This window comes from Vigna umbellata, chromosome 3 (assembly GCF_029865625.1).
Source record: "Vigna umbellata cultivar VRB3 chromosome 3, Vumbellata_1.0, whole genome shotgun sequence".
Taxonomy (NCBI): Eukaryota; Viridiplantae; Streptophyta; class Magnoliopsida; order Fabales; family Fabaceae; genus Vigna; species Vigna umbellata.
The window spans coordinates 29,000,004-29,025,292 of record NC_142167.1 but is presented as its reverse complement, the minus strand read 5'-3'; the positions used below and the strand labels follow the sequence as shown (position 1 = coordinate 29,025,292).

General features: G+C 34.7%; 2 protein-coding genes, 1 non-coding gene and 1 pseudogene across 3 annotated transcripts; 1 reads left to right on the top strand and 3 right to left on the bottom strand.

The window, feature by feature from the left end:
* Positions 1 to 475: 475 nt before the first annotated feature.
* On the bottom strand, positions 476 to 582 carry LOC124830637 (small nucleolar RNA R71). Its single transcript, XR_007028202.1, has one exon. It is a non-coding gene; the product is annotated as a small nucleolar RNA R71 (small nucleolar RNA).
* An 8,344-nt stretch (positions 583 to 8,926) lies between these two features.
* Positions 8,927 to 11,391, top strand: LOC124830636 (uncharacterized). The gene is made up of 2 exons (XM_047304410.2): positions 8,927 to 9,097; positions 11,016 to 11,391. The coding sequence occupies exons 1-2, from the start codon at positions 8,987 to 8,989 to the stop codon at positions 11,241 to 11,243; spliced, it is 339 nt and encodes a 112-aa protein (XP_047160366.1). The 5' UTR covers positions 8,927 to 8,986; the 3' UTR covers positions 11,244 to 11,391.
* Positions 11,392 to 12,210: 819 nt separating this feature from the next.
* Positions 12,211 to 13,396, bottom strand: LOC148202190 (uncharacterized). The gene is made up of 5 exons (XM_088109550.1): positions 13,218 to 13,396; positions 12,968 to 13,135; positions 12,639 to 12,714; positions 12,346 to 12,441; positions 12,211 to 12,270 (listed from the first exon to the last, which is right to left on the bottom strand). Exons 1-5 carry the CDS (start codon positions 13,394 to 13,396, stop codon positions 12,211 to 12,213), a joined length of 579 nt encoding a protein of 192 aa, XP_087965676.1.
* Positions 13,397 to 18,127: 4,731 nt separating this feature from the next.
* On the bottom strand, positions 18,128 to 22,846 carry LOC124830635 (heat shock 70 kDa protein, mitochondrial-like; annotated as a pseudogene).
* Positions 22,847 to 25,289: the final 2,443 nt, after the last annotated feature.

Here is a 25,289-nt window from a genome sequence, read left to right as displayed (position 1 = left end):
AAAAAAAAAGAAGCTACAGAAGCTAGCTTGTCTGCTACTTACAACACTTTTTATTCATCTGATCAAGAGGATAAGGATATGGAGGGAAATAATGATGAACAACCAAGAGTTAGGCGTATGTTGGAAGATTATGCTTATGTGTTTGTACCTTCATCTTTCAACAGTATAGCCCGACCTGTGGTGAATGCTATTCATATGGAAATGAAGTCAGCATTGATTCACCTTGTTTAGCAATCAGTTTACTGAACTGTCACACGAAAATCCCTACGATCATCTGACAACTTTTAATGAGATTTGTAACACTGTAAAAATTTTACATGTGCTAGATGAAGCAATCAGACTGAGTCTTTTTTCCTTCTCATTGGCTGGAAATACCAAGCTTTGGCTAAATTCTTTTCATGAGGGAAGTCTAACTGTTTGGTATGATGTTGTATCAAAGATTTTGCATAAATATTTCCCCCAATCCAAGATAAGTAAAGGCAAACAGGAAATATCCTCCTTTCAACAAGAGCGTGAAGATTCGTTGAGTCAAACATGGGATAAGTTCAAGGGGTTGATGAGAAAAACTCCTATTCATGGGTTTGACGTTCCTACTCAATTAAACCTTTTCTTAGGAGGTTTAAAATCTCACACAAAGCTTACGCTAGATGCCTCAGCTGGAGGTAACATTAGCTGGAAGACACCTGATGAGGCACATGAAATAATTCGAAATATGGCATCTAGTGAAAACGATGTCCAAAGTGAGAGAGTGCAAACCCAAAAGAAAGGCATGTTTGAAATTGCAATCCCAAGATGTCTTATTAGCCCAAAATAAAATTATGACTCAACAACTTGAGTCTCTGATGAAAAATTTGTCACAACTACCAAAGGAACTCCAAAATGTATCACAGGCACAACATCATCAAATTGTGCAAGGTTGTGAACTGTGTGGTGGAGAGCACCAAAATGGACAATGTGTTATTGATGACAAATTTAAAATTTATGAACACCGAAAAACGGCGCCAAAAACTTGTTTAACCCTCGGCAAGTGTGACCGAATCGTATCAAGTAATAAACTCGGTAAGATCAAGTATCGTTCTCCCAAAAGACTCACGGCCTAGTTAGTTATATGATTTCTTGATTATTTAAGACTTGAGAACAAAATGTTATAAGTTTCAAATGCAAAAGACAAAAAGTAAACATGTATGCATGTGATGATCAATGGGAAAGAAGAAACAAAACACGTGAATTGAAATATGTGGATGAGTATGTTGTTGCGGCAATCAATTTCATCTTATCCACTCTCATATATTTTAGGAATTCATCATTCTTTTCATCAATGTTAATGCCACTCTCTAAATTACCTTAAACCCTATGTCTCAACGAAGAAAGCCTAATCATAATCACTAGTTTACAATGTCTTGTCTCCCTAGCAATTAATCATGCATTATAGTGAACGGAAGCTTAACGGCAACCAACCATCATATTCCTATGTCTAGGTTTATACTACTGTTGGGAGAGTTTCCCCAGATCTAGATTTTACCATATGTGTCCATATAAATAAAACCAATAATCATGACATCAAATGAGTAAAACAATGCATGCTTTGAGCAAAGAGGAAAAACCCTAACTAATGATGAAAGAAAGCATGTATGATAAATATGATATTTAAACACAAAATTCGATATATGAGAGCTTCAAAAGATTACATTGATTCCCCAACAACAAGAAGAGTTTAGTTCACCATATTCATGATGAAACTAGATGAAATACAATGAAAGAGTGAAAGATAGAACCCTAGAAAGTTGAGTAGGTAGCCTTAGCATCCAAGATCTTCCTCCAAGGGGTGGAAAGGTGTGTTTTTGCTTCGTACTCTGCCCAAGATACAAACCCTAGGACGTCCTAAAGCTTATATACTATTCTAAAAATTACGGAGAAGTAGGCCTAAGCCCAAAATAATGGCTCTCAGCGGTAAAAAACCGCTCAGCAGTAAGTGTGTGTTGAATTCTTCCCCTCAGCTTCACTTTCACCCCTCAGCTTCATCTTTTATTATCACTTCTTCACACACCATTTCCAAACCACATATTGAGTTAATGTTTTCTTTTTTACACTTAACTCAAGACAAATATAAAACTTTTTCTAAAGAAGGATTTTTAGTTTCCACTAAGAAAATAAATCCAATTTCAAAGACCCATTCTTTCACAATTCCTTTTCTATATACATTGTTTGGTCAACATCAATTCATTCACAAAATATTTGATGTTTTTTGCAGGTTAACATTTGATCTAGGAGGAGTTTCTTTGGATTATAAAAACAAATAAGTCATTCATCTCTCTTTCTTGCAGGTTTTTCAAGATTCAAGGTCAAATCCTCTTCAACCTGGGGGGATGATATGATCATAAATGGGGCAACAATGAAGAGTTTCAAAGTGACAAAAACACAAAAAGAGTAGAATAGGTTTCAAAGGCTTGTATTTGCCTCTTTGTTTTCTTTTCATTATTTCTAGTAGAATAAAAGCTTATAAACCCTTCTTTTCCTTTAAGCACAAGCAATGTGGGACTCTCACGGTTATGTCTTAAAAGAAAAGAAGAGGAAGAAAGGCGTCTTAGATGGAAGTGCAAGGTAGCATAGCTTTCTTCTTTGAGTTGAATTGCAAATTTGCATTCCTCTTGAGATAGTTTTCTGTCTCTAGTCCATTTTGGGCAGACCTTATCTTGCGCAAAGCGAGTGGTAGTCCTTCTTCGACACTTATCTTGGAGTCCTCTCTCAAGTGGCGTGTCTACGAGTCATAAGTTTCCTCCTCCTTTCTCTTTTTCGCTTTTATTTTCCATTCATTCTTTTAAATGTCATTAGTATACTTCTCTCTAGGCATGAACTTCTCCATCATGTGGTATCTAGAGCCATGAGCTTGATCCTTATTAGAAATTGCATGTTAGAGTAGACAAGCATTTTTCAATTCTCGAGAGCTGGCGCATGTTGCATGCTTGTCCAACTTGTTTGTTTTCGTTTGAGTTCATTTCTTATCCATTTTCTGTCTACTTTAAAAGTTTTGTCTAGATGTCTACTTTAATTTCTAGCTTTTACTTCGTTTCACTTCTCTCATTTACTATTTCGCATTTAATTTTTTTCGTTCAGTACTCATTTTGCGCGTCCAGAAAAAAACGTTGTTTCTACTTCCATTTTGTTTGGTCCAGTTTAGCTTCATTTCTTATCCGTTTTGCATGAAATATTTTTTAAAGTTTCGTTTGCATGTCTACTTCAATGTCTAGCTTTTATGTTGTTTCAATTCGTTCATTTTCTATACGAAATTAATTATGTTTCAACCTGTGTTCATCTAGTATCTGTTGTTGTTGTACTTCTTAACTGTTTTGCATTGTGCTTGTTGTTTGATGTATTTGGCTGGCTGGAATTCTTCTCTGGAACGTGATACAACATCCACAAAATCTTAAGGATGGTCCAGAAGCTTGAAGTCAGTGCTTGGAGGTGTTAAACTGTGGTTGTTCCAGTGGCTGGCACAAACAACTTACTGCACAAGCAAAACAATGCTATTAGAGGTCTTCAACAAGTAGGTGTCCTTATTCCATTTTGTGTGCTTGTTCCAGCTTTTATTCTTGTCTTGGCTGGATTGTATATGTCTTTTATTTCTTGTTAGCTTTTCTTTGAGTCATATGTTTGTTCCTCTTTAGGAGTTTTCTAGCACAACATTTCTGAAATTGCATAGCTAAGAATAAATTTTTGCATTTTCATGCTTGTATATTGAATTGAGTTTGATCACCATAGTATTTAAGTGCGTGAACTTTGCTTATATGTTCTGTATCAATAGAGGCATTCAACAATTCCAAATTTCATTTTAATCAAACACACTTTCCAATTTGAATGTGCTTGGCCGAGACACAAAATTTCCACTGCTGCTTGCTGTAAAAAAAAATTTCAAGCAATTTCAATACTGTTTGCAATTGTATGATTCTGGTCGAGCTTTGCTGGATGTTTCTAGTGTGTTGATCATTCATTTAAAGCCTCTTTTATCATCAAAACATACAGAATATATAGGTTTGAAGTTTGCCAAAATTATTTCCATCATTACTAGATCTTACTCTTCATATATGCATAGTATGCTGATGTGCTTTGCCTCTTAGTTGTGTCAATTTGTTTGCTGTTGTCTTGCTCAATTTGTGCCACTGTTTTGACTCCATTTTCTTGTTGTTTTGTCTTTCATAAATCTTTAGAATACTGCCCTTTGTTTTGTGCCAAGTTTCTTGATTTTTTAGGTTCAATTTTCACCATTTGTCTTGTTGTTGTCATCCATTTTTTTTGGCTTCTACCGTGTGCTGTATTGGTTTGGACTTCTTTTGGTGTTGATGTTGGATTGTACATCTTTCCACTTGCTTTAGCCTTGAGCTGGTACTCTTAAATCTGGACTTATGAGATATATTACTATCTTGAAAAAAAAGTGCAAGTGAGGGAGTGATCTTGTTCTTTCTTTCACCATAAAACTGTGAGCCTTGAGCCATCATTTCTTGGTGTTTTGGAGTGAACCTTGGCTGCTGTTTACGCCACTTTTAGCTGTTGTTTTCACACTAATTCTAACGTGGTTGTTGTGTTAGATTGTTGTTGTTTGTGCCTTTTTGAAATGTCTACAGGTTCAAGCCATTCCTCTTCTAATAGAGCTAGTCATCATGGAGGTACATCTAGCAAGTTTGATATGATGAAGGCATTTCAACAAATGCAACACCAACTTGATTCCATTAGTAAGCGGCTAGACACGGAGGTAAAGGGAAATGGAAGCAAACACATGATCATGAGCATGGTTCATCGAAGAAGAAGCAAGAAGATCACACCTTGGACCAAAGCAATGCAATGTCAAAGTTGACTTTGCCACCTTTCAAAGGAGAAGCCGAACCTACTGTATTTTTAGATTGGATAGCTAAAGTAGATCATATTTTTTATTTGTATAGTGTAGAGGGACATTTGCGTGTAAAGTTAGCTATTTTAGCTTTAGAGGGATACGCCATGCAATGGCTACTTAGGATGAACAAAAACACCACCAAGAGCTCACGCGCGAGCTCTTAGGAACATTTTCGGGACTTGTTGTATCAGCGATTCGTACCTCCATACTACCTTAGGGACCTCCTGATTAAGCTCCAACGACTTATTCAAGGTAGACGAAGTGTGGAAGAGTATGCGCGCAAGCTCGAAGTGCTCTTATATCATACTAACAATACAAATGAAACTGAATACTAAAAAATAGCAAGATTTATCAGCGGTCTCAACAGAAACATCCAAGACATTGTGGAGCTCCATGATGATGAGAACTTGGATGTTGTGGTGCATAGGGCTATGAAGGTTGAAAGACAAATTTTGCGAGAAGAGTCCTACCGTAACAAGCTTTCAAGCTTTCTATCATGAAACTCTCTATATTTGTGTTTTTGAAGTTTAAGTATATTTGATTAGGTGTGAATTGATATATGATTCAAGCTTTGAGGATTAGAAGTTAGCCAAAGTGTTTAGAAATGGTCATGTTGGGTGTTGTTCATAATTCTGTAGAAGTTCTGCATAATTATGTAGAACGCTGAAATGGTTAGTGTTGACCATTCAGCCTTGTTCTGCTTTCGATCATAATTAGGTCAGTCTCTTTAGAGACTCTCCAGTTCATAACCGTTTGGATTCTTAAAGAGTGTTCGGTCTTAGACTGGTACTCGATTTCTTAAAGAGTGTTCGGTCTGTACTGACACTCCATCTCTCGAAGAGTGTTCGGTTGGTACTGGCACTCGGCTTCTTGAAGAGTGTTTGGTTTATACTGGCACTCGGACTTTTCAAGAGAACTCAGTCTTGTACGTAGCATTCGGTATAAATTGTAAGGGTTCTGTTTAAGGCGATAGGTCTTAGCCAGTAGCATTCGACGTAAGCCAATAGTGTTCGGTGTAAGTTAAAAAGGGTTCAGGGGTTTAATGTTCGGTTATGTTCATAGGTTAAAGCAGTACTTCCATTCGGTCACCAACGTTCACAGGGTCGTTCGGTCTTATGAGTGAAAATATAATATGTGTATGAAAATGCTTTAAAGTAATGTGGAAGAGAATTCCAAGGCGGAATGTCTCATGAATGGTTTGGAATGGTAAAGTATGAATGTGGTCATGCTAAGTGTCGTTTATCCTGATGTTCTATGATTACTCATTCTCAAGTAGAGAGGAGTAACTCATGTGTGAGAACGACAGGAGGTCCTAGAGTCCATAGGGTGAGATGGGCGACAACATAACGGACTTACCTCGGGTGGCAACTGTTGAGAGCATCCCAACTACTACACCACCTGGGTGCAAAAACGTCTAGCTACACAGTTCATACAATCCGGATGGTCAAGTTTACGTGGTCGGTCTTTGCTTGTTATGTGTCTCAGTTATTGCCTGAAACATGTACATGATGGTTGTATGGTTGATATGTTGTTTTCTTTGCTAGCTTTTATCTTTGTTAAATAATGTGTTGTATGGATTAATTAAATTACTCTAGCTTACCCTACTTTTCTGTCTTGTCCTTCCCTGTCCGTTCGGTCGTTCTCTTCACTACAATGATCATCCTTTGGATGTGAGCAGAAGGCGATGAAGACTCCCTAGAGCAAGTGCTGAGCGAGGAGCCCCCATCTTCTTAATTTAGGGTCGTTCGGTTTGTACATAGTACTGTATGACCATTCGGTTTGTGTATATATCTTTTTGTACACCGTTCGGTTGTAGTTAGCTTGAAGAACCGTTCGGTTTAGTCTTTCATTTTATAAAGTTTAAATTCTGTAGTATTTTTGTAAGGCCGATCGGCCATAAACATATCCCCTTTTCTCTCATAACTTAACTGTAATATTATTAATCGTGAGTATTCTATAATATGACTTTATCCTATATTTTTTTGGATGTTATGGTTGCCAATATGAGTCTTAATTTTGAAAGAATGTTGAAGTTGAAATCATTACTCATTTTTATTTTTATATTGTTAAAAGTTTAAAAAAAATTATAATTTTCAATTTTTAATAATACACTTGTCTATATTAAATATTCGATGCAAATTGACATGCTGAAACCCAAGTTTTTGAGGAATGCAAACAGATATCCAATTTGAATATCATACGTTAGGATACATATATTTTTGAAAAACTTATTCTCAATCTGGAATAAAGGAAAAGGTAAAAAATAAACATAAACCTAATTAGAATGACTCTACAAACAGAACAATATTACATTTTCTACCAAAAAGAAATATAAAGAAACCATTGATGAAAGATTAAGGTCTATGAAAACAAAGTTTTTAACAAAAAATAAAACTAAACAAAAATTGCAACTATAAAATATTCACGTATGCAATTAGATGTCTTTATTAAACTTTTTTCTGAATTAATGAAAGAATGCCATGTATAAAAATTTGTTATTTACGCGTCCTCAATTATTATTATTATTATTATTATTATTATTATTATTATTATTATTATTATATATATATATATATATTACAATTTATTATATTATTAATTGAAATTATGTAATTATTAATTCTTTGCTATATTATTACTTATTTTTTAATGGAAATTTTTATTTACATTATAGTGTCATCACGTCAAATCAAATAATTTAAATATGTATCAGGAAATGAGTAATTTCGACAAAATATATAAAATTAAAATAATTACTATACATTTTTAATTCAGGTTTTAAACTTTAAATTAGTTTTTTAGTCAGCTATCCTATTTTAACTATATTTACTATTTTTATATTATTTCCTTGTAAAAACAATATTAACAAAAAATATATATTAATATTTAAGTATTCTTTAAATTCAGATAATTTCATGAAATATTATTATTAAATTAGTTACTAGTTTTCATTAAAATAAAATTAAAGTTATTATTACAATTTATTATATTATTTCCAATTAATTATATTATTAATTGAAATTAAGTAATTATTAAATTTTTGCTTAAACTATTAATTATTAATTGAATTATTATTATTATTATTATTATTATTATTATTATTATTAATATATAAGTTAATAATGTATAAAATTTATAAAATATTTATATACATAATTAATATCTCATGTAATCTAGTGTAGTGTAATATCTAGTATAATAATAATGTAGTATCTTTTGTGATATAGAAAGTGTTTTCTTATGTAACACTAATAAAAATAGATGTTCAGGTGTTGAAATTGTAAACTGTCACTAGTGAGATAAGTTTTATTCTTTTACTTAAGTTAGATTTTTTTTTTCTTTTTTGGATTTTTTGTATGAATTAATAAGAAAACTCTCATGTATAAAAAATGTATTATGTGTGAATCTTAATATTTTATGTAATATCTTGTGTAATGTAGAAAGAATTTTCTCTTGTGTCACTGTAATAAAAGTAGATGTTTAAGTATTAAATTTGGAGAGAAATAAAATTATTTAATTTTAAAAAAATTAAAATTAAATTGAGATAAAATAAAAATACAATATGAACTTGATATATGATATTTTTTTAAAATTTAAAAAATAAAAAATAATTAAATAAATATTTATAAAACACGAATTGATATGTAGCGCTATTTTTAATGGTGTTAAACTAACGATATAAAATTAATTATTTTAATTTTAAAAAATAAAAATTTAGTTAAAATAAAAAAGTGAAGAATTTATTTGAGAAAAAATCACTAAAAATAAGAATTATCCAGTTGAGAGAATTTATTTTTTGAACTTTTTATGTGAATTAAGGAGAGAATATCATGTATAAAATATGTGTTATTCTTAACATCGTAGTAATTTACTTTAATGTAATATTATGTGATGTAGAAAGGATTTTCTCTTGTGCCAGTGTAATAAAAGTATAGTATTGAAATTGTTATTTATATTTTTTAATTTATATATATATTTGAATTGGAACTTGCAGTATTTATAGGTGAACCTACCACTCTTGCAGTATTTATATATATTTATTGAAACTTGCAGTATTTATAGGGTGAACCTAGCGAGGCCTTGAAAATTAAAAGGAGGAACATGCCCTGCCTGCACATCATCACCAATCTTAACTTAGATGGAGTTGACACTAACCCTGTCTTTTCTCAACTCACCACTGCTGTCTCTACTATCATCGGAAAACCTGAAAAGGTAATTCTATACCTTAATTTCCCTCCTTTTCTATAACCTACTCATTTCTCTCAACAATTCCTCTTCAATCTGAATTTATGTTCATCTTTATAATGAATCTGAATCTGAATCACTTAAAATTATGGTTACCTCTAAATTCAATAGAATTTGAGGGGTTGAAAAAGATTTTCATGTAGCTAATTAAGCAATAGTCTCCTTCTCTTACGATGACGCAGATTTTCTTCTGGTGTCATTAAAACTTTTCATTGAAAAAAAAATGCTATTATCATATCACACTTATCATATTGATGCTTGTTTTTAGTGAAAACATTCGTAAACAATCTATAATAAGATCACTCTTTTAGTTATCATGGGACCAAAAACTTGGCTGACCGGGGAATTAATAAACTGTTGGATCTTGATTTGTAATTGTCAACCAGTTCATATAAACAATAATGAGAAGGGCAATTAAAACATTAATGTTATTTTCCACAAATGGCCTGAAGAACAATTAAAAATCATTAATTTCTGTAAACTCTGAAGTAATAGAATGTCAGCAAAAAGTGTTTGTTTAACGATGAGTTAAATTAACTTCAAAACATAACATATATACTCAAATTTATTTAAATGATAATTTTTATAGTAAGACAGATGTGTCGTTACAAAAAAAAAAAAAAGATAAAACGCACTATAAGATTCTTGGAATTTGTTCTGTCTGTATCACGTGTGAAAAGGGAATTGATAATGGAAAAAGTGGTTTGTGGGACACCCACCAACATGCCACCACCATTGACATTTAGAAACCTAGCCATTATGTCAATATAGACACACACACTCCATTAAATATCTATCTTCCTCACGTACCACAAACTCCCATTACTACATTTCACTCTCTTATCATAAAATCATTAATTTTCATTTTTAAAACTAATTTTATGAATACGAATTAGATATAAATTTTCATTTTAATATTTTAATATGTATTAAAGTTTATTTTAAGGACTGCCTTATGGTTAAATCTGATAAAATCCTTGTTTTATATCAGAAAAAAAAAAGTCTTTCAAATTTTTATTTAGTCCTAATCTACCTCATGTTGTCTAATTATATTAGTCTTTTTATTTTTTATTTTCGATTAGTATGTTTTTATTAATTTGTATTGTTATTTTTATTTCGTTAGTTAAATTTGTATTAGGATTAAAAATATGTTTTTTTTGTCTGATTTTGTTTCTTAATACTTTTCTATTTATAAGTTTTGAAAATTTCACGTGATTTTGTGGATTTCAATTGTTGAATTCTTTTTAATTGCTTGTTGGAAGTTTTATGTTAATCAAGATAACACTAAATTATAATATATAAACGAGGTAAAAATCTTATTATATAAATATTGAATTATGTTTAAAATAAGTTTATTGTTTTCATGATTAAATGTCTGTAAAGGTTATTAATTGGGTTTAGATTAGAAGTTTTTTACTTATTTCCTTTCCTTCAACTTCGAATTTTGCATAATTGTTTTGATAATCTTTTTACACTAAACATGCTCTTAGGTCCTAGGTTTGTATTAAGCTTTCCAAATTCTTGAATCTCCTTACTAATAAAATTTATCATATTTATTATATCATTATTATCATGGGATCATTCATAAATATTTAATTTTACATAAAGTATTTATAACTTGATATAAGAATATGTCAAAAATTATATATCAATCAAAATTTATAATAAATTAATACAACAATCCTACATTACAAAGCTAGTTTTGAACAGTAAATTAAACTTAAATTCTCTTTGTGATACTTTAAAAAGATTCCATCTTTAAATAGTCAAATAAAGTTAGAGTGAAAGTAATATAAAAGAAGTTTGAGGAATACTTTTTTCTAGTTCATATTTATGTGAATATTCTCTGGTATTTAATGTGACTTGCTTATACATAATTGTGCAGTTTGTGATGGTGATACTGAAATCTTCAGTGCCAATATTATTTGAGGGTAACAAGGAAGCAGCAGCATATGCTGAGATAGTTTCAATGGGTGGCATAGATTCAGAAGTGAAGAGGAAGCTGATTGCTACCATTGGAACCATTTTGCAGTCCAAGCTTTCTATCCCAAGAACACGATTTTTCCTCAAAGTCTTTGATACCACTGCAGTTTCTACCAAATCCAAAATGTAATGCTATCTTTCACATTCTCACAAGCTTCCTGTATTAATTTTCTCATGTTGTGCTTTTAATTTGAATAACTATGTAATGTTATTCCCCAAATTCTCCTACATTCTACTCTTCTTTATTGAAAAATCAAACAAAGACAAGTTTTATTCAATGAGTAAAGTATACAATCCACGCAACTTTTAGATTTAAAACAATATGCTTTTATACACAATTTTTCTATATTAATGTGATATTATCCTTTTTAGGTTTTATTCTTTTATTAAAATAAATATAGAAATTTAATTTTTTATAATAATTTTATTTTATAGGATATTAAATAAATATAAATGTGTCATTTCATCATTATTTTTAAAATTTTCTCAAAATAAAATTATAACCTATTTTAAATTTGATTCAAGAAAAGATAGATTGTGTCCGTTGTTACTTTTTATCGACTAATAACTCCTAGGTTTAATCATTTTGGAAGTTCTTATTTGTGCAAATTTGTTTCAATTAGGTCCTTGACACTAGTGGAAAAATAACATTTTATAACGTACAAAAATGATCTTTAATAACGTAGTTACTGGAGACATAGTTCTGGACGATATAGTAAGTTTGCGCATTTTATAACGTAGTAGAAATTTACGTAGTTTCTGAAGTAGGTCATACTATGTGATCAACGTATCATAGTTTAGTACGTTATAATATGTGTTGTTTTTAAAAAAATTGATTATTACATTTGACATCCAATCAAATTATAATAATATTCCTGTATTATCATCTCATCCAATCAATTTATAATCAATATAGATTCAAATAAACAAATGTAATTAAACTAACAAAATAAAATTCATTTCAAACATTAAATAGTCAATAATATTTAATACATCATTTATACATGAAACTATATATTAAATCCAACTATTACATTAATGTAGATACATTATTGAATTGTAGCCAAGTTTTTACTAACACTTAAAATAAAAGAAGCTCAGTTCCTTCTAATGTCTTCAATGTCTGCAACTTCTATGGGAGATGAATCATTAAAGATCTACAAATAAAATAATAGAGTTAAAACAATATTGTAATGAATAATTGGATAAGTATTACGTTAGTATTTTAATACCTTATTCCATGATTCAGTAATGTTTGTACAAATAATGGTATGCATGTGTTTCATTACATAATACCCACATTTATAGCTGCCCAATTGACGTCGACACTACAAATTAAATACAAATAATCAAGACTCATTCAAACCAAAGACACAAAATATCAGATTATACTCTAGCTAGCCTTTGCATCATGTAGCTTTGTATATTTTGCTAAACCAAATTTCACAAAACAAACAACACAGCCAATTCCTCGTAAAAATAGCAATCACAAAACACAAAACAAAGGAAGGTCAACTTCTCTTACATGAGGTGTGATTATTTGCATCTTCTTCCTAGAAACAGATGAAACACCTCGCAACCTTGAATGAGCTTCCAAAGACCTATACAAAAGTTAGACATCAATTACATCATAATAATAATATAAGAGGGAATCAAAATGGAAAGGAAAACTTACGCCTCTAATATATTTTTGATGGACAATGTGTTAGCTTTCTTATGCAAGGAACATAAGAGAACTACAAGAGAACGATCAGGAACAATAACTAGCAATTTCCAATCCCTACAAGTTAGAATAACATTAATTAAAAGAAACTTTTAAACTAGTCATGAAAAATTCAAAAATTATGTACTTACTTATGCAAGTAAGGTGCTAAATAGACCTCTTTACCAGCCTTTTCAAACATTTCTATCAAGTACTTTTGCACCTCCTCTGATTTATTTCCTACACTTTGAATTATAACAAGATCAAGAAATCCATGGATAGTAGCATTCCTTCTATCGATGCAGAGGTGATACAAATACCTTCAATATGAACAAATAATGTTAAAATAAATACACGAATGCAGTATGATAGTATTTTCATGGTTTGTGAAGGTTTACTTACAAATTCCGAAGTTGTAGAACTGTTGTAGAGAGGAGATCATTACCAATGACAATTTCACAAATAGCGGTCAAGTTCCTCCTAGGGGTCCTACAAGCAATAATACACGCAATGCTTCCAACAAGAAGTGTGTATACTGCCACCACACCAGCCATATTGTTGAAACCTGTTATGGCAAGCATGGGTACCCACTGGGTCATCCACGATATCCGAGTCGTCCTCGCTTTAATCAACGTGATGGTGTTGCTTCTGCCAACAGTGCCACTCAAGAAATCAGCAACAACCACAACCCTTCTGTTAAGGGATCCTCCTCTAATGGATCCGGATTTCACTTGACCCAGGCCCAATATCAAACTTTAATCAACCTTCTCCAGCCACAACCTTCTGATACTGATGGTACAAGTTATGTCCAACACTCTCGGGCTAACATCACTCAAGTGTCTTCACCAATTGGTCCATTACATGTTTCTAACCCTAAGCTTGGTATTTCATTTGTTTTTTGCACCACATCCTTTACACAATCACGTATTCATCATTGTTTATCCAATACACACATTATCCCTGTCACACACTCACAAAACAACAATCCTTGGATTATTGATTCTGGGGCAACAGATCATATTACCTCCTCTTTAGATTCTTTTTTTGATTATTCTAAAATTAAACCTGTCCAAATCAATTTACCCAATGGTATTGTTGTCTTTGCACATTTTTCGGACTCTGTTCAATTCTCCCCAAATTTTATAATCCATAATGTTCTTTTTGTTCCCAATTTCAATTTTAATTTGCTCTCTATTTTTAAACTCATTCTTTCTCAAAAATATTCTCTCACCTTTTTCTAGTGTCCACTGTAATTTATAGGAAATGGGGTCATTGAAGATGATTGGTTTGGGTAAATTGAAACAAGGTCTTTATCACTTGGACATCAACCAGCATGCGAGTTTAACAACACCTAAAGCCTCCTTCATCAGTAATTTCACTACCCCTCCCATCAGGCTAGGACACCTTTCCAAGAAACGTCTCAATGTTTTACACATGAATTTTCCTTTTATTTCTAAACATGTTGATGACAATTGTGACATTTGCCATCTAGCTAAACAAAAATGTTTGTCATATTCCCCAAGTATTAGTAAATCTTCCAATTTCTTTGATTTAGTTCATATGGATATTTGGGACCTTTTTCTAAACCATCTTTTCATGGTCATAAATATTTCCTAACTATTGTTGAGGATTTTAGTCATTTTACATGGGTTGTCTTATTAAAATCAAAAGGGGAAGTCCAAAAGCATGTTCGAAAATTTATTGCCTTAATTGAAAATCAATTTCATACCACCATTAAGTGTATCCGTTCGGACAATGGACCTGAATTTTTTCAAAGAGATTATTTTTCATCAAAGGGCATTTTACATCAAACAAGTTGTGTTTATACCCCCAACAAAATGGACGTGTGGAACGAAAACATCAACACATTCGTAATGTGGCTAGGGCCCTCATGTTTCAATCTAACCTTCCCACACCTTTTTGGTCTTATGCTATTAAACATGTAGTTTTCCTAATAAACCGTGTTCCTTCACCTGTTATTCAACATAAAACTCCCTTTGAATTATTGTACAAAGAACCTCCTGATTTTTCTATGATTAAAATTTTTGGTTGTCTTTGCTATGCATCAACAAATCCTTCTCGTCAAAAATTTGACGCCCGCTCTAGACATGGGATTTTTTTAGGCTTCCAAACAAGAACCAAAGGCTATGTCATTTTTGACATCAACAACAAAGAAATTTTTGTATCACGTAATGTTACATTTAATGAGACGTTTTTTCCTTTTTCACTACCCTGTCCAGCTTCACAATCTACTACCAATGCACTCCCAGACAATGACACCAGCTCAATTCATATTCAAACCCTTCCAAAACTTGAAATATACTATTCCAACCACCATTCCTTTGAATCACCCACTTACCATGAGCCTATAGACTCCCCAGATCTCACTCTTTATCCTAACTTACCTTCTTCATAGTGACCCTCCTTCACCGCACCATCAACCCTCTCCCTCATCACTACCACCAAATTCCCCTCTAACTCCGCGACATTCAACCCGGATCACCACTCGCCTAAGCTATCTTGATGATTATTATTGCAACATTTCTTCCAGTGATTTGACCATTGTTCCAAAGGATTCTAACCAATCCCCTTCAAAGATCTTGTATCCTCTCCAGTCCGTCGTCACTCATTCTCACTTGTCTTCTCCTTATTCTCACTTTCTGATGTGTCTCAATCGAGAGGAAGAACCAAAGATGTATCAAGAGGCTGTTACCCAACATTGCTGGCAGGAGGCCATGCAAGCCGAAATTTTGGCCTTGAAGCAGAACAAAACTTGGGACATTGTTCCGACACCTCCCTATGTCAAACCCATTGGATACAAATGGGTTTTCAAAATTAAGCGAAGGCCTGGTGGATCTGTGGAACGCTAGAAAGCTCGCCTTGTTGCGAGAGGGTACTCACAAATTGAAGGGGTCGATTATCTGGAAACTTTTTCCCCTGTCATAAAAATGGCTACTGTTAGGGTTCTTCTAGCTTTGACATCAATCCACAATTGGGACTTACAACAACTCGACATCAGCAATGCTTTTCTCCATGGGGACCTTTCAGAAGACGAGTATATGGTAATTCCTCTTGGACTGTCTGGTCATCCTACTAATCATTGTTGCAAGCTTAAAAAGTCTCTCTATGGCTTGAAACAAGCAAGTCGCAAATGGTATGAAAAATTATCTCTTCTATTGCTATCTTCTGGGTATGTTCAAGCACATGCTGATCATAGTTTATTTGTCAAAGTTATTGGTTCTGCTTTCACTGCTCTCATTGTTTATGTTGATGATATCGTGCTTACGAGAAATTGTGCTTATGAAATTACTAAAATTAAGACCGTCCTTAACTCTCATTTTCAGATAAAGGATCTTGGTCAATTGAAATACCTTTTAGGAATAGAAGTGGCTCATTCTAGCAAAGGAATTTCTATATGTCAACGCAAATATTGTCTGGATTTGATTAAAGATTCTGGCCTCATGGGTTGCAAACCCTCTTCCACTCCAATGGATGATTATTTGTGTCTTCATCAAGACTCTAGTGGTCTTTTAGCTGATCCTTTGTCATACAGACAATTGGTAGGACGTCTCATCTATTTAGCCAGCACAAGAGCTGATATAGTCTTTGCCACCCAACAACTCAATCAATTCATGGTAGCACCAAATCAAACTCATTTTCAAGCTGCCTTGAGAGTGGTTCGATACCTAAAAGGATGCCTTGGAAAAGGTTTATTTGTTAGTCGCAAGTCCTCAACACAACTTCATGGATTTAGTGATGTTGATTGGGCTACGTGTGTTGATACACGACGTTCCATCACTTGTTGTTATTTTTTCATTGGCAACTCTTTAGTGTCTTGGAAAACCAAGAAGCAATCTACAGTTTCTCAATCTTCTGTAGAAGCAAAGTATAGGGCACTTGCCTCTGCTACTTGTGAGCATCAATGGCTTTCTTTCCTCCTTGGTGATTTGAGAATTCTTATTACTAAGCGTTATGTCCTCTATTGTGACAGCCAAAGTGCATTATATATTGCAGCCAATCCGGTCTTTCATGAAAGGACGAAGCATTTAGAGATTGATTGTCACATCGTCCGTGGAAAATTACTTTTTGGTCTCATGCACCTCTTACAAGTTTCATCATCCCATCAATTAAAAAAAATTTTCACTAAAGCGCTCCCTCCACGATTATTTTACTCCAATTTATCCAAGTTGGAGCTTCTTGACATCTTCAAACCTTTAGCTTGTGAGGGGCTAAAAGAAGAAGAAAGAAAGGTTCCACAACAACTCAATCAAACCAGCAAACCCAATCCAATTGAATAGAAATATATAAGTTCATTTTGTTTCATTTTTTGTCTTTTTTTCTGATACAACTTTATATTCTGTTAGGAGGTACAGGCGCTACACACACCTCACTCATGGTTGTATTTGTTTGTCATTTATTTTGTTCACTTATACTTATTCAAATCTTTGTTGCTAGAAAACCACCTCCTTTCTCGACTACCTTAAAACTGTCTCATGTCATCACTAGTCTCGCAGGGCGTCCCGGAGAACGATGACGAAGTTAAAGGGGGAGCGGTTGCCAGCAACATCACGACGGCGGCGACGAAATCCCTATCGGCGGAGCGAAAGATGGTCGTCATGGAAAGGGTTGAGACGGTGGCCCGACGAGGAGTCGGCGCGGATCTCTTCGACAAAGCCACTAAGGCAGTGGAGGCAGGCGATGGTGGCCTGCGATGAGAGGTGAACAAACGACATTACGTGTTAAATTCATGTTTTTGATGAAAATAAATTAATTCCACACCCCCACGTGGATATGGATATTAATGGCTAGCTCAGCATGGCACCTGACACTAAATTTAACGCGTCCACAATAATTAATGGCAAGGTTATAATTGATTCAATTTTATAGAAAAAGGACTCAATTGAGCTCTTTCAAAATACGAAGACTTAATTAACACAAATATGTACAAATAGGGACCTCCAAAATGATTAAACCTAATTACTATAACAACTTATTGTTTTCTTATAATAAATACTTCTATATATGTTATGAATTTTTCGTCATACCATTGTAAGATAGTGTATTTAAATATAAGTAAAATATTTTAAATATATAAGGTAAAAAGAACACTAGCAAATAATTAATTTAAGGGTTAAATATGTTTTTAGTCCCTAAACTATCAAACAAAATTGTTTTTAGTCCCTCTTTCAAACTAAGCTACATTTTGGACCTTCTCCTTAAAGAAATTTTTTGTCCTCAACAATCAATGGCATTAAAAATAAACTAAGGTGGCTAACGGTGGTGTGACACATCATTGTTTTTGCTGACACTAGTCACACTTTCCCAGCTCCCCTCCCTCTCCCTCCGACTCTACCACATCCACCTATGATGCCACCTCCAATGCCACCTCCGGTACCACCTCCGACGTCACCTCCGGTGCCACCTCCGACGCCACCTCCGATGCCACCTTGAACATTTTTGTCGTGATCGTGAGCCGCCCATTCCTTCCCATTGTCGTCCCCTAGAGCCTTGGTCCTTTCGATCAAGTTATTTACCAAGGCTTCAAACTTAGATCTAGTCAATGTTATGTTCAGATGCTTAGCACCAGAAGCATCAGCAGTAATGAAAGGCAGGTTGATCTCAGTTTGAGATGTTGAAGATAGCTCTATCTTGGCTTTCTCAGCAGCTTCACGAAGCCTCTATAGTGCAAGTTTGTCCTTTGAAAGGTCAATACTCTCAATTCTTTTAAATTCGTTCACCAGAAAATCCAACAAGGCATTGTCAAAATCCTCTCCTCCCAAGAAAGTATCACCATTTGTTGCTTTCACCTTAATACGAAGATGATGTCAGTACAATCTCGTCCTATTATTAATTTTGAGAAGTTAAGAAGGAATGAAAGACGTAGAAGAGACAAATCAGCATACCTCAAACACGCCATTCGAAATTTCTAAGATGGATACATCAAATGTTCCACCTCCAAGGTCAAAAACAGCAATGAGACCCTCCTTGTTGCTCATTCCGTATGAAAGTGCAGCAGTAGTGGGTTCATTGATAATTCTCTGCACATCAAGACCTGTAATTCTACCAGCATCTTTTGTTGATTTCCTTTGAGCATCATTGAAATAAGCCGGTACAATAATTACCTCCTTCGTAACTGACTTTACAAGATAAGCTTATGTTATTTCCTTCATCTTGGTGAGAACAAAAGCATCAATTTGGCTAGGAGAATATTGTTGTCCATTAGCCTCAACCCACGCATCACCATTTGGAGCCTTAACAATCTTGAATGGAACCATTTTCATCTCCTTTTGTGTTTGAGGATCATCAAATCGTCTACCGATCAAACGCTTGGTACCAAAGACAGTGTTTGTCGGGTTAGTTACAGCTTGACGTTTGGCTGGGTACCAACAAGCAGCTCCCCTTTCTGGTTAAAAGCAACCACAGAGTGTTGTTCTAGCACCCTCAGAATTCTCAATAACTTTGGGGTTCTAAAAAGATATATCTTGAGTCAGCACAAATAGCATACATACACGAACAAACAATCCAAAAGTGAATACACATACTGTTACCTTTCCTTCCATGACGGAAACACATGAATTAGTTGTACCTAAGTCAATACAAATGACATCATTTCCAGCAGGTCTTGAACTGTAGTGAAGATGAAAAACCACAGTGAATAATTTTGATCGAAACACCTGATGAGGAGGATTATTACAAAACCATAACAACTAACCGCACCTGAATGGTCGAGCCAAACAAGATCTGAGCTGCATATGCAGGCTTAGTGCTTCCCGTCAACTGCACAATCAATGTTCCATTAAAAAAAACAAAATTTCACGAGTCTGCATAATTAAATTATTGCTTAAATAAATGCAAATAATAGGACTACACCAGCAACTATTTCCAAATTAATCCCATTTAGGTACTATGCCGGGTTTATAAATAAACCATCAAACTTTTAGAACATCTTTCTGCATAATTATAGCATTGAGATTACTTTTGTTCACAGAGAATTTACTCTGCCTATTAGCGTACTAAATATTATTTCCTCAGCACACAGTTACTTATATAGAAGATGTTAGAAACAAAATATAAAATATGTTCATTCCTACACACTTTAGTATAATCCTAATGCAATGAAGCTTTGTTAAGAAAAGTAGGAAAGCAATGAAACATTGACAGAGTCACAGGGGACGGCCGTGGGAAGGAAGGGGCGGCTTGCGATCACAATGGAGGTGGCGTCGAAGGTGGCGTCGGAGGTGGCTCCGGAGGTGACTGTGATAGAGTCGGAGGCATAGGGGGGAGAGGAGCTGGAAAAAATTCACCACTGTAAAAAAAAAATGACCTGACATACCACCGTTAGCCACCTCAGCTTATTTTTAACACCGTTAATTTTGGAGGACCAAAAATTATGGTTTCCTTAAGGAGAAGGACAAAAATGTAACTTAGTTTGAAAGAGTGACTAAAAACAAATTTGCTTGATAATTTAGGGATTAAAAACATATTTAACCCTTAATTTAATGACAAGAAAATTTATTCTTTAAACTACGTATAGTTTTATTTAAAAAACCTTTTCTTAATTAATTGTTATTATAACTTTGTTTCTTAAGCAAAAGCACAGTCCAATTTTATATGTGTAGTGTAATATATTAATATATTTATCCTGGTACGTGTGTTATAGATATGCAGTAAAAGTTTTGTTCTTTTATTGGTAATTTACTCAATTTTAAATATATTATACTACTATTTTTATGATTTAAATATATTTAATTAATTTATACTTTTGAATCTTTATTTTTTTATTTAAAATTTGGTTCTTATTGAATATTTTTTATTTATATTTAAAATTATATAACCAAAAAAGAAATATTTTTTTTGCAAATCACCAAATTCTTAGTAATTATACTAACAAAACTCAAAGTAGCTTGTGAAAATATATTTTAGAAATTCTATTTTTGTGTTATATATATATATATATATATATATATATATATATATATATATATATATATATATATATATAATATGTGAGATAACGTTCACTTTTTTTTCTCAGAAAGATCTTTCTCAATTATCTTCTTCCCCTAATATCATTATCTTTTCCACCCACAATTTACAGGTCTAGTTTCTTCTTTCTTATTAAGAGAACACAACAAAAAGAAAGTCCCAACTTTCCCAACGCCAATTAGCTATAGGTGAGACCCAATCACTATTTATGTCTTCACTAGTATCTATCACTCTAGTTGATTTGGGATTCTTATATGTATATTGTTGAGTTGTTATTGTATTATTGTCCATGTACATTAGCAATGATGAGAATAAAAAAGGAAAAAAACACCCTTTTAATGATATGTCAAATTATATTATATATTATATATTAACGATTTTTATTATTAAGATAAAATCGTCAACTTTATTTTGAAGTTTAATATAATTATTTAATGAAATAGTGTTGTCAATACCAAATTTCGTCCGGATTGACCTTTTGGACTTTACTATAGTCTATTATACTATTTACTTATTTTATTTCTATTTCATATTTTCGTTTTTATCTTTTATTTATTTATTGTTATTTATTTATTTATTTCTTTTCTTATTATTATTATTATTATTTTTGTGTTATCCTAGTTTTATTTACATATATTATCTTATTTTTCTCCATATACATGTATATATATTTTTCTTACATTTTTATTATTTTATTTTCTATTGTTATTTTATCTTATTTTTTTTTTAACTTATTTTGCTTAATATAATATGATAAAAAAAAAGAATTAGGAAAAGGGGACGTTTTGTCTTTAGCAAAAGATACGAGAAAAGAGAGAATGTTTTGGGTTTGGGGGACAAGAAAAAAGAGCAGGGTATGTGCTGGAGGGGGGAGGCAGAAACGGTTTTCTGCAGAGTGGCGGGGGTGGCAGAAGCGTTTTGGTTTTTACGTACGAAATCAGTACGGGATTCGGACACACAGAGAATTGGCACAAAAAACACTCAGAGAAAGCAGAGAGACCTGAGGAGTGGACAACGAAAAGGAGGAGGATTTGGGGAATTGAAGAGGATATCACCCATGATTCGATCGTGAGAAAAAGGATATAGAAAGAGGAAGGGACCGAAGTGGGAAAGGGGGACCCGAAACGAGTAACTGGGAGTGTTGCGAAGAAGCTGCAAACGGAGAGAAAAAAAGAAAGGAAGATTACAGAGAGGGCAAAGAGGAAGCTACTGGAAAGAGCAAGGGCACTTGAAGGAGGCTACGGAGAGCGGAAGAAACTAAAGGAAGCTTCAAGAGGTATGTGTTTAAATGGTGATTGTATTCATTGTTGAAATCCACCCCTGAAGTACGTAAAACTATTTAGCTATGATATTGGAATGCACGTCAAAGATTATATGTGTGTTGTTACTGTGAATTAATGTTGCACTAAGTTCATGTTATCTTTCCCATGCCCATTATTCAATCTGAATTTCGAGGATTCATGCATAATCCACCAATTCGCTGTTGCATCTTTCTATCATTAAACCACATCCATATCCATGCATCCGGCAATCCTTAACACAAAACCAAACCATCCTTACACCTCACGACCATCATCATTCATACACATCCAATATACCCCAACCTTGGACCTCTCTCTCCGGAAACCACCTCGTCTTCGTCCATTTCCTATAACCAACACACACGACCAAACACCCATATCCAGCCCACCATCTTCATCCTCACCTCCAGCAACAATCTTCATCCATTCCAACCATAAAAAAAAAACACCCAACAACCCAAGCACAGAAATAGAAAATAGAAGAGTAGAATAGGAGAGCCCATCGGTGGCGGCCTCCAAGGCTGACGGCGCCGCGGTTGGAAACGGTCCCGGTGCGTTTGGGTTTGCCGCCATGTCAAGATCGGAGGAGGTGGTGGCGTGGTGACTGGGTCGCGGTGGTAAGCGGCGGCCAGTTAGGCAGGCGCGGCGCAGAGACGCCAGAGAGGAACCCCTCCCTGGGTGGCTGGATCGAGGCGCGGCGTGACGCGGTGGCTGGTCCAGAGGGGGCGGTGACGCGGTGCCCATCTTCGTCGCGGTGGCGGGTTTGGTTCGGAGGTGGCGGTGGCCGTTCCACCCGGTGGCGGCGGCGTGCCTCCCAGCCCTAGGCTTTCCTGGTCAAGAGAAAGAGACCTGGGTCTCGATGGAGGAGGCAGGTGTAGAGTGAGAGAACCCCTAAGGAATTCTAGGTTAGAAAACAGCCGGGTGGGCCAAGCCCAAAAATAACGCACGTTAGCCTTTTTAGAACGTTCGTCCCCTACCTCCTCACGAACGTCTGTCCGTCCACTTCTTGGACGGACCATTTGGTGACCAACTCCCAACCGAACGCTCGCCAACAACGAACGCTCGCTCACTAGCGAACCGCTCGTCATTCACGACAACAACGAACGCTCGTCCCAGCGAGCGCTCGTCATTCAACGCCACGAACGCTCGTCCCAGCGAGCGCTCGTCATTCAACTCCCAACGACGCTCGTCCCCAACGAACCTCGTCCCAACGAGCGCTCGTCAACCCAACAACGACGCTCGTCCCAACGAGCGCTCGTCATTCAACTCCAACCGAACGCTCGTCCCCAACGAGCGCTCGTCATTCAACCCTTTCCCAACGAACGTTCGTCCCCAACGAACGCTCGTCAACTCCAACGCGCTCGTCCCAACGAGCGCTCGTCATTCACTCCAACGACCGTCCCAACGCTCGTCCCAACGAGCGCTCGTCATTCAGAACGCTCGTCCCCAACGAGCGCTCGTCATTCAGCCCTTTCCCCGCTCATGATCCCCCAACGCTCGTTATTTTTATTTGTTTGTTTTCCTTATTTTTTTATTCTATTTCATTTATTTTTGTCTATCTTATCTCATTTGTTTTATTTATTTCTTTTATTTTTATTTTTATTTTGTTCTATCTACTTATTCTAGATATTACTATCCTAAAATATTTAATAATGCAATATTTACAATTTAAATAAAGGAATTTATCAAAATACGTTTTAAGGTTTAGGCACATGTGTGATCGCACGCATCGTCCTTGTGCTGAAAACCTTTTCTCTTTCTTAATTAAAATTACAAAAAATATGTTTTAAGGTTTAGGCACATGTGTGATCGCACGCATCGTCCTTGTGCTGAAAACCTTTTCTCTTTCTTAATTAAATTACAAAAAATATGTTTTAAGGTTTAGGCACATGTGTGATCGCACGCATCGTCCTTGTGCTAAAACCTTTTCTTTCTTAATTAAAATTACAAAAAATATGTTTTAAAGGTTTAGGCACATGTGTGATCGCACGCATCGTCCTTGTGCTAAAAACCTTTTCTTTTCCTTAAGTAAAATTAACAAAAAATATGTTTTAAAGGTTTATGCACATGTGTGGTCGCACGCATCGTCCTTGTGCTAACAACCTTTTCTCTTTCTTAAACAAAATACAAAAAAAAGGTATAAAATCTTCAAAAAACCCGAAAACATCAACAATTTTAAACAACAAATAGTCTTGCTACCCAGAACTACGTGATCCTTGATTCTCCATCAAAAGTGGAGATACGTAGGAGCAAGGCTAGCCCTTGTCAGGTTCACTTTCCCAAAAATCCAAATTTATCCATAATCATTTTCCAAACAAAATTTTCTAAACAATTTTCAAACAAAATTTTCAAGCAGTTTTCTAAAAGAACTACGTAACCCTGATTTCTCATTTTGAATGAGAATACGTAGGAGCAAGGTCAATCCTTGTCGGGCCCAAAAAACTAAAAAATATGTTTTGTTTATTTTAGAATTTTATTTTAGGGGATAGTTAAACATTTTGAAAATCACATCATATTCGTGCATTTAGTTAAAGGTACTGCCTTAGGGCAGGCGTTGTGGGGTGCTAACACCTTCCCCACGCGTAACCGACTCCCGAACCCAATCTTTGGTTTTCGTGGACCGTGCTTTATCGTTTTATGGTTTTTCCGTAGTTTTCCAGAATAAACTATGGTGGCGACTCCAAAATCTCTTTTCAAAACCCGTTTTTCTTTTTGGATCGTCGTCCCGTCGCGATTCCGGTTGCGACAGATGGCGACTCCACTGGGGACTCGAGAGTCAGGCCATTTAATTAGATGCGTGAATTTGACATGATTTTTCTTTGTGTTTTTCTTCCCCTGTTTTTTTTCTTTTTTTGTGTTTGATAGTTGGAATAACTACATGTGAATTGTTGAATATGGAACCCTAGGGTAGAAAACATGTTTAGATCTGCCTGGGAATTTTTTCTGGTTGTTTTGCAGGTGAGGGTTTGGGTATGCATTGCATTCTCCCTTCACACACACACTTTGTGCATATCATGAGTGGGGCCCTATACCCGGGTCTGAGCGTAACTTAGAATTAGAGGAGTTGTGTAGCGGTGTCATTCTGGGATGTACTTCCTGTCTGGCTATCGTGAGAACTCCAGCTAGAGTTTGTTCTCTTCACTTGTGTCTCCTCATCTAGTTGATTACTCGACTGTTGTGGAGATGC

Coding starts and splice junctions, on each gene's coding strand:
- LOC148202190 (XM_088109550.1), bottom strand. CDS start 13,396: ATGCTTGCCATAACAGGTTTCAACAATATGGCTGGTGTGGTGGCAGTA. Junction 12,715..12,967: donor TTAGCACCTTACTTGCATAA/GTAAGTACATAA, acceptor ACTTTTGTATAG/GTCTTTGGAAGCTCATTCAA. Junction 12,442..12,638: donor TGCAAATAATCACACCTCAT/GTAAGAGAAGTT, acceptor TTTAATTTGTAG/TGTCGACGTCAATTGGGCAG.
- LOC124830636 (XM_047304410.2), top strand. CDS start 8,987: ATGCCCTGCCTGCACATCATCACCAATCTTAACTTAGATGGAGTTGAC. Junction 9,098..11,015: donor TCATCGGAAAACCTGAAAAG/GTAATTCTATAC, acceptor ATAATTGTGCAG/TTTGTGATGGTGATACTGAA.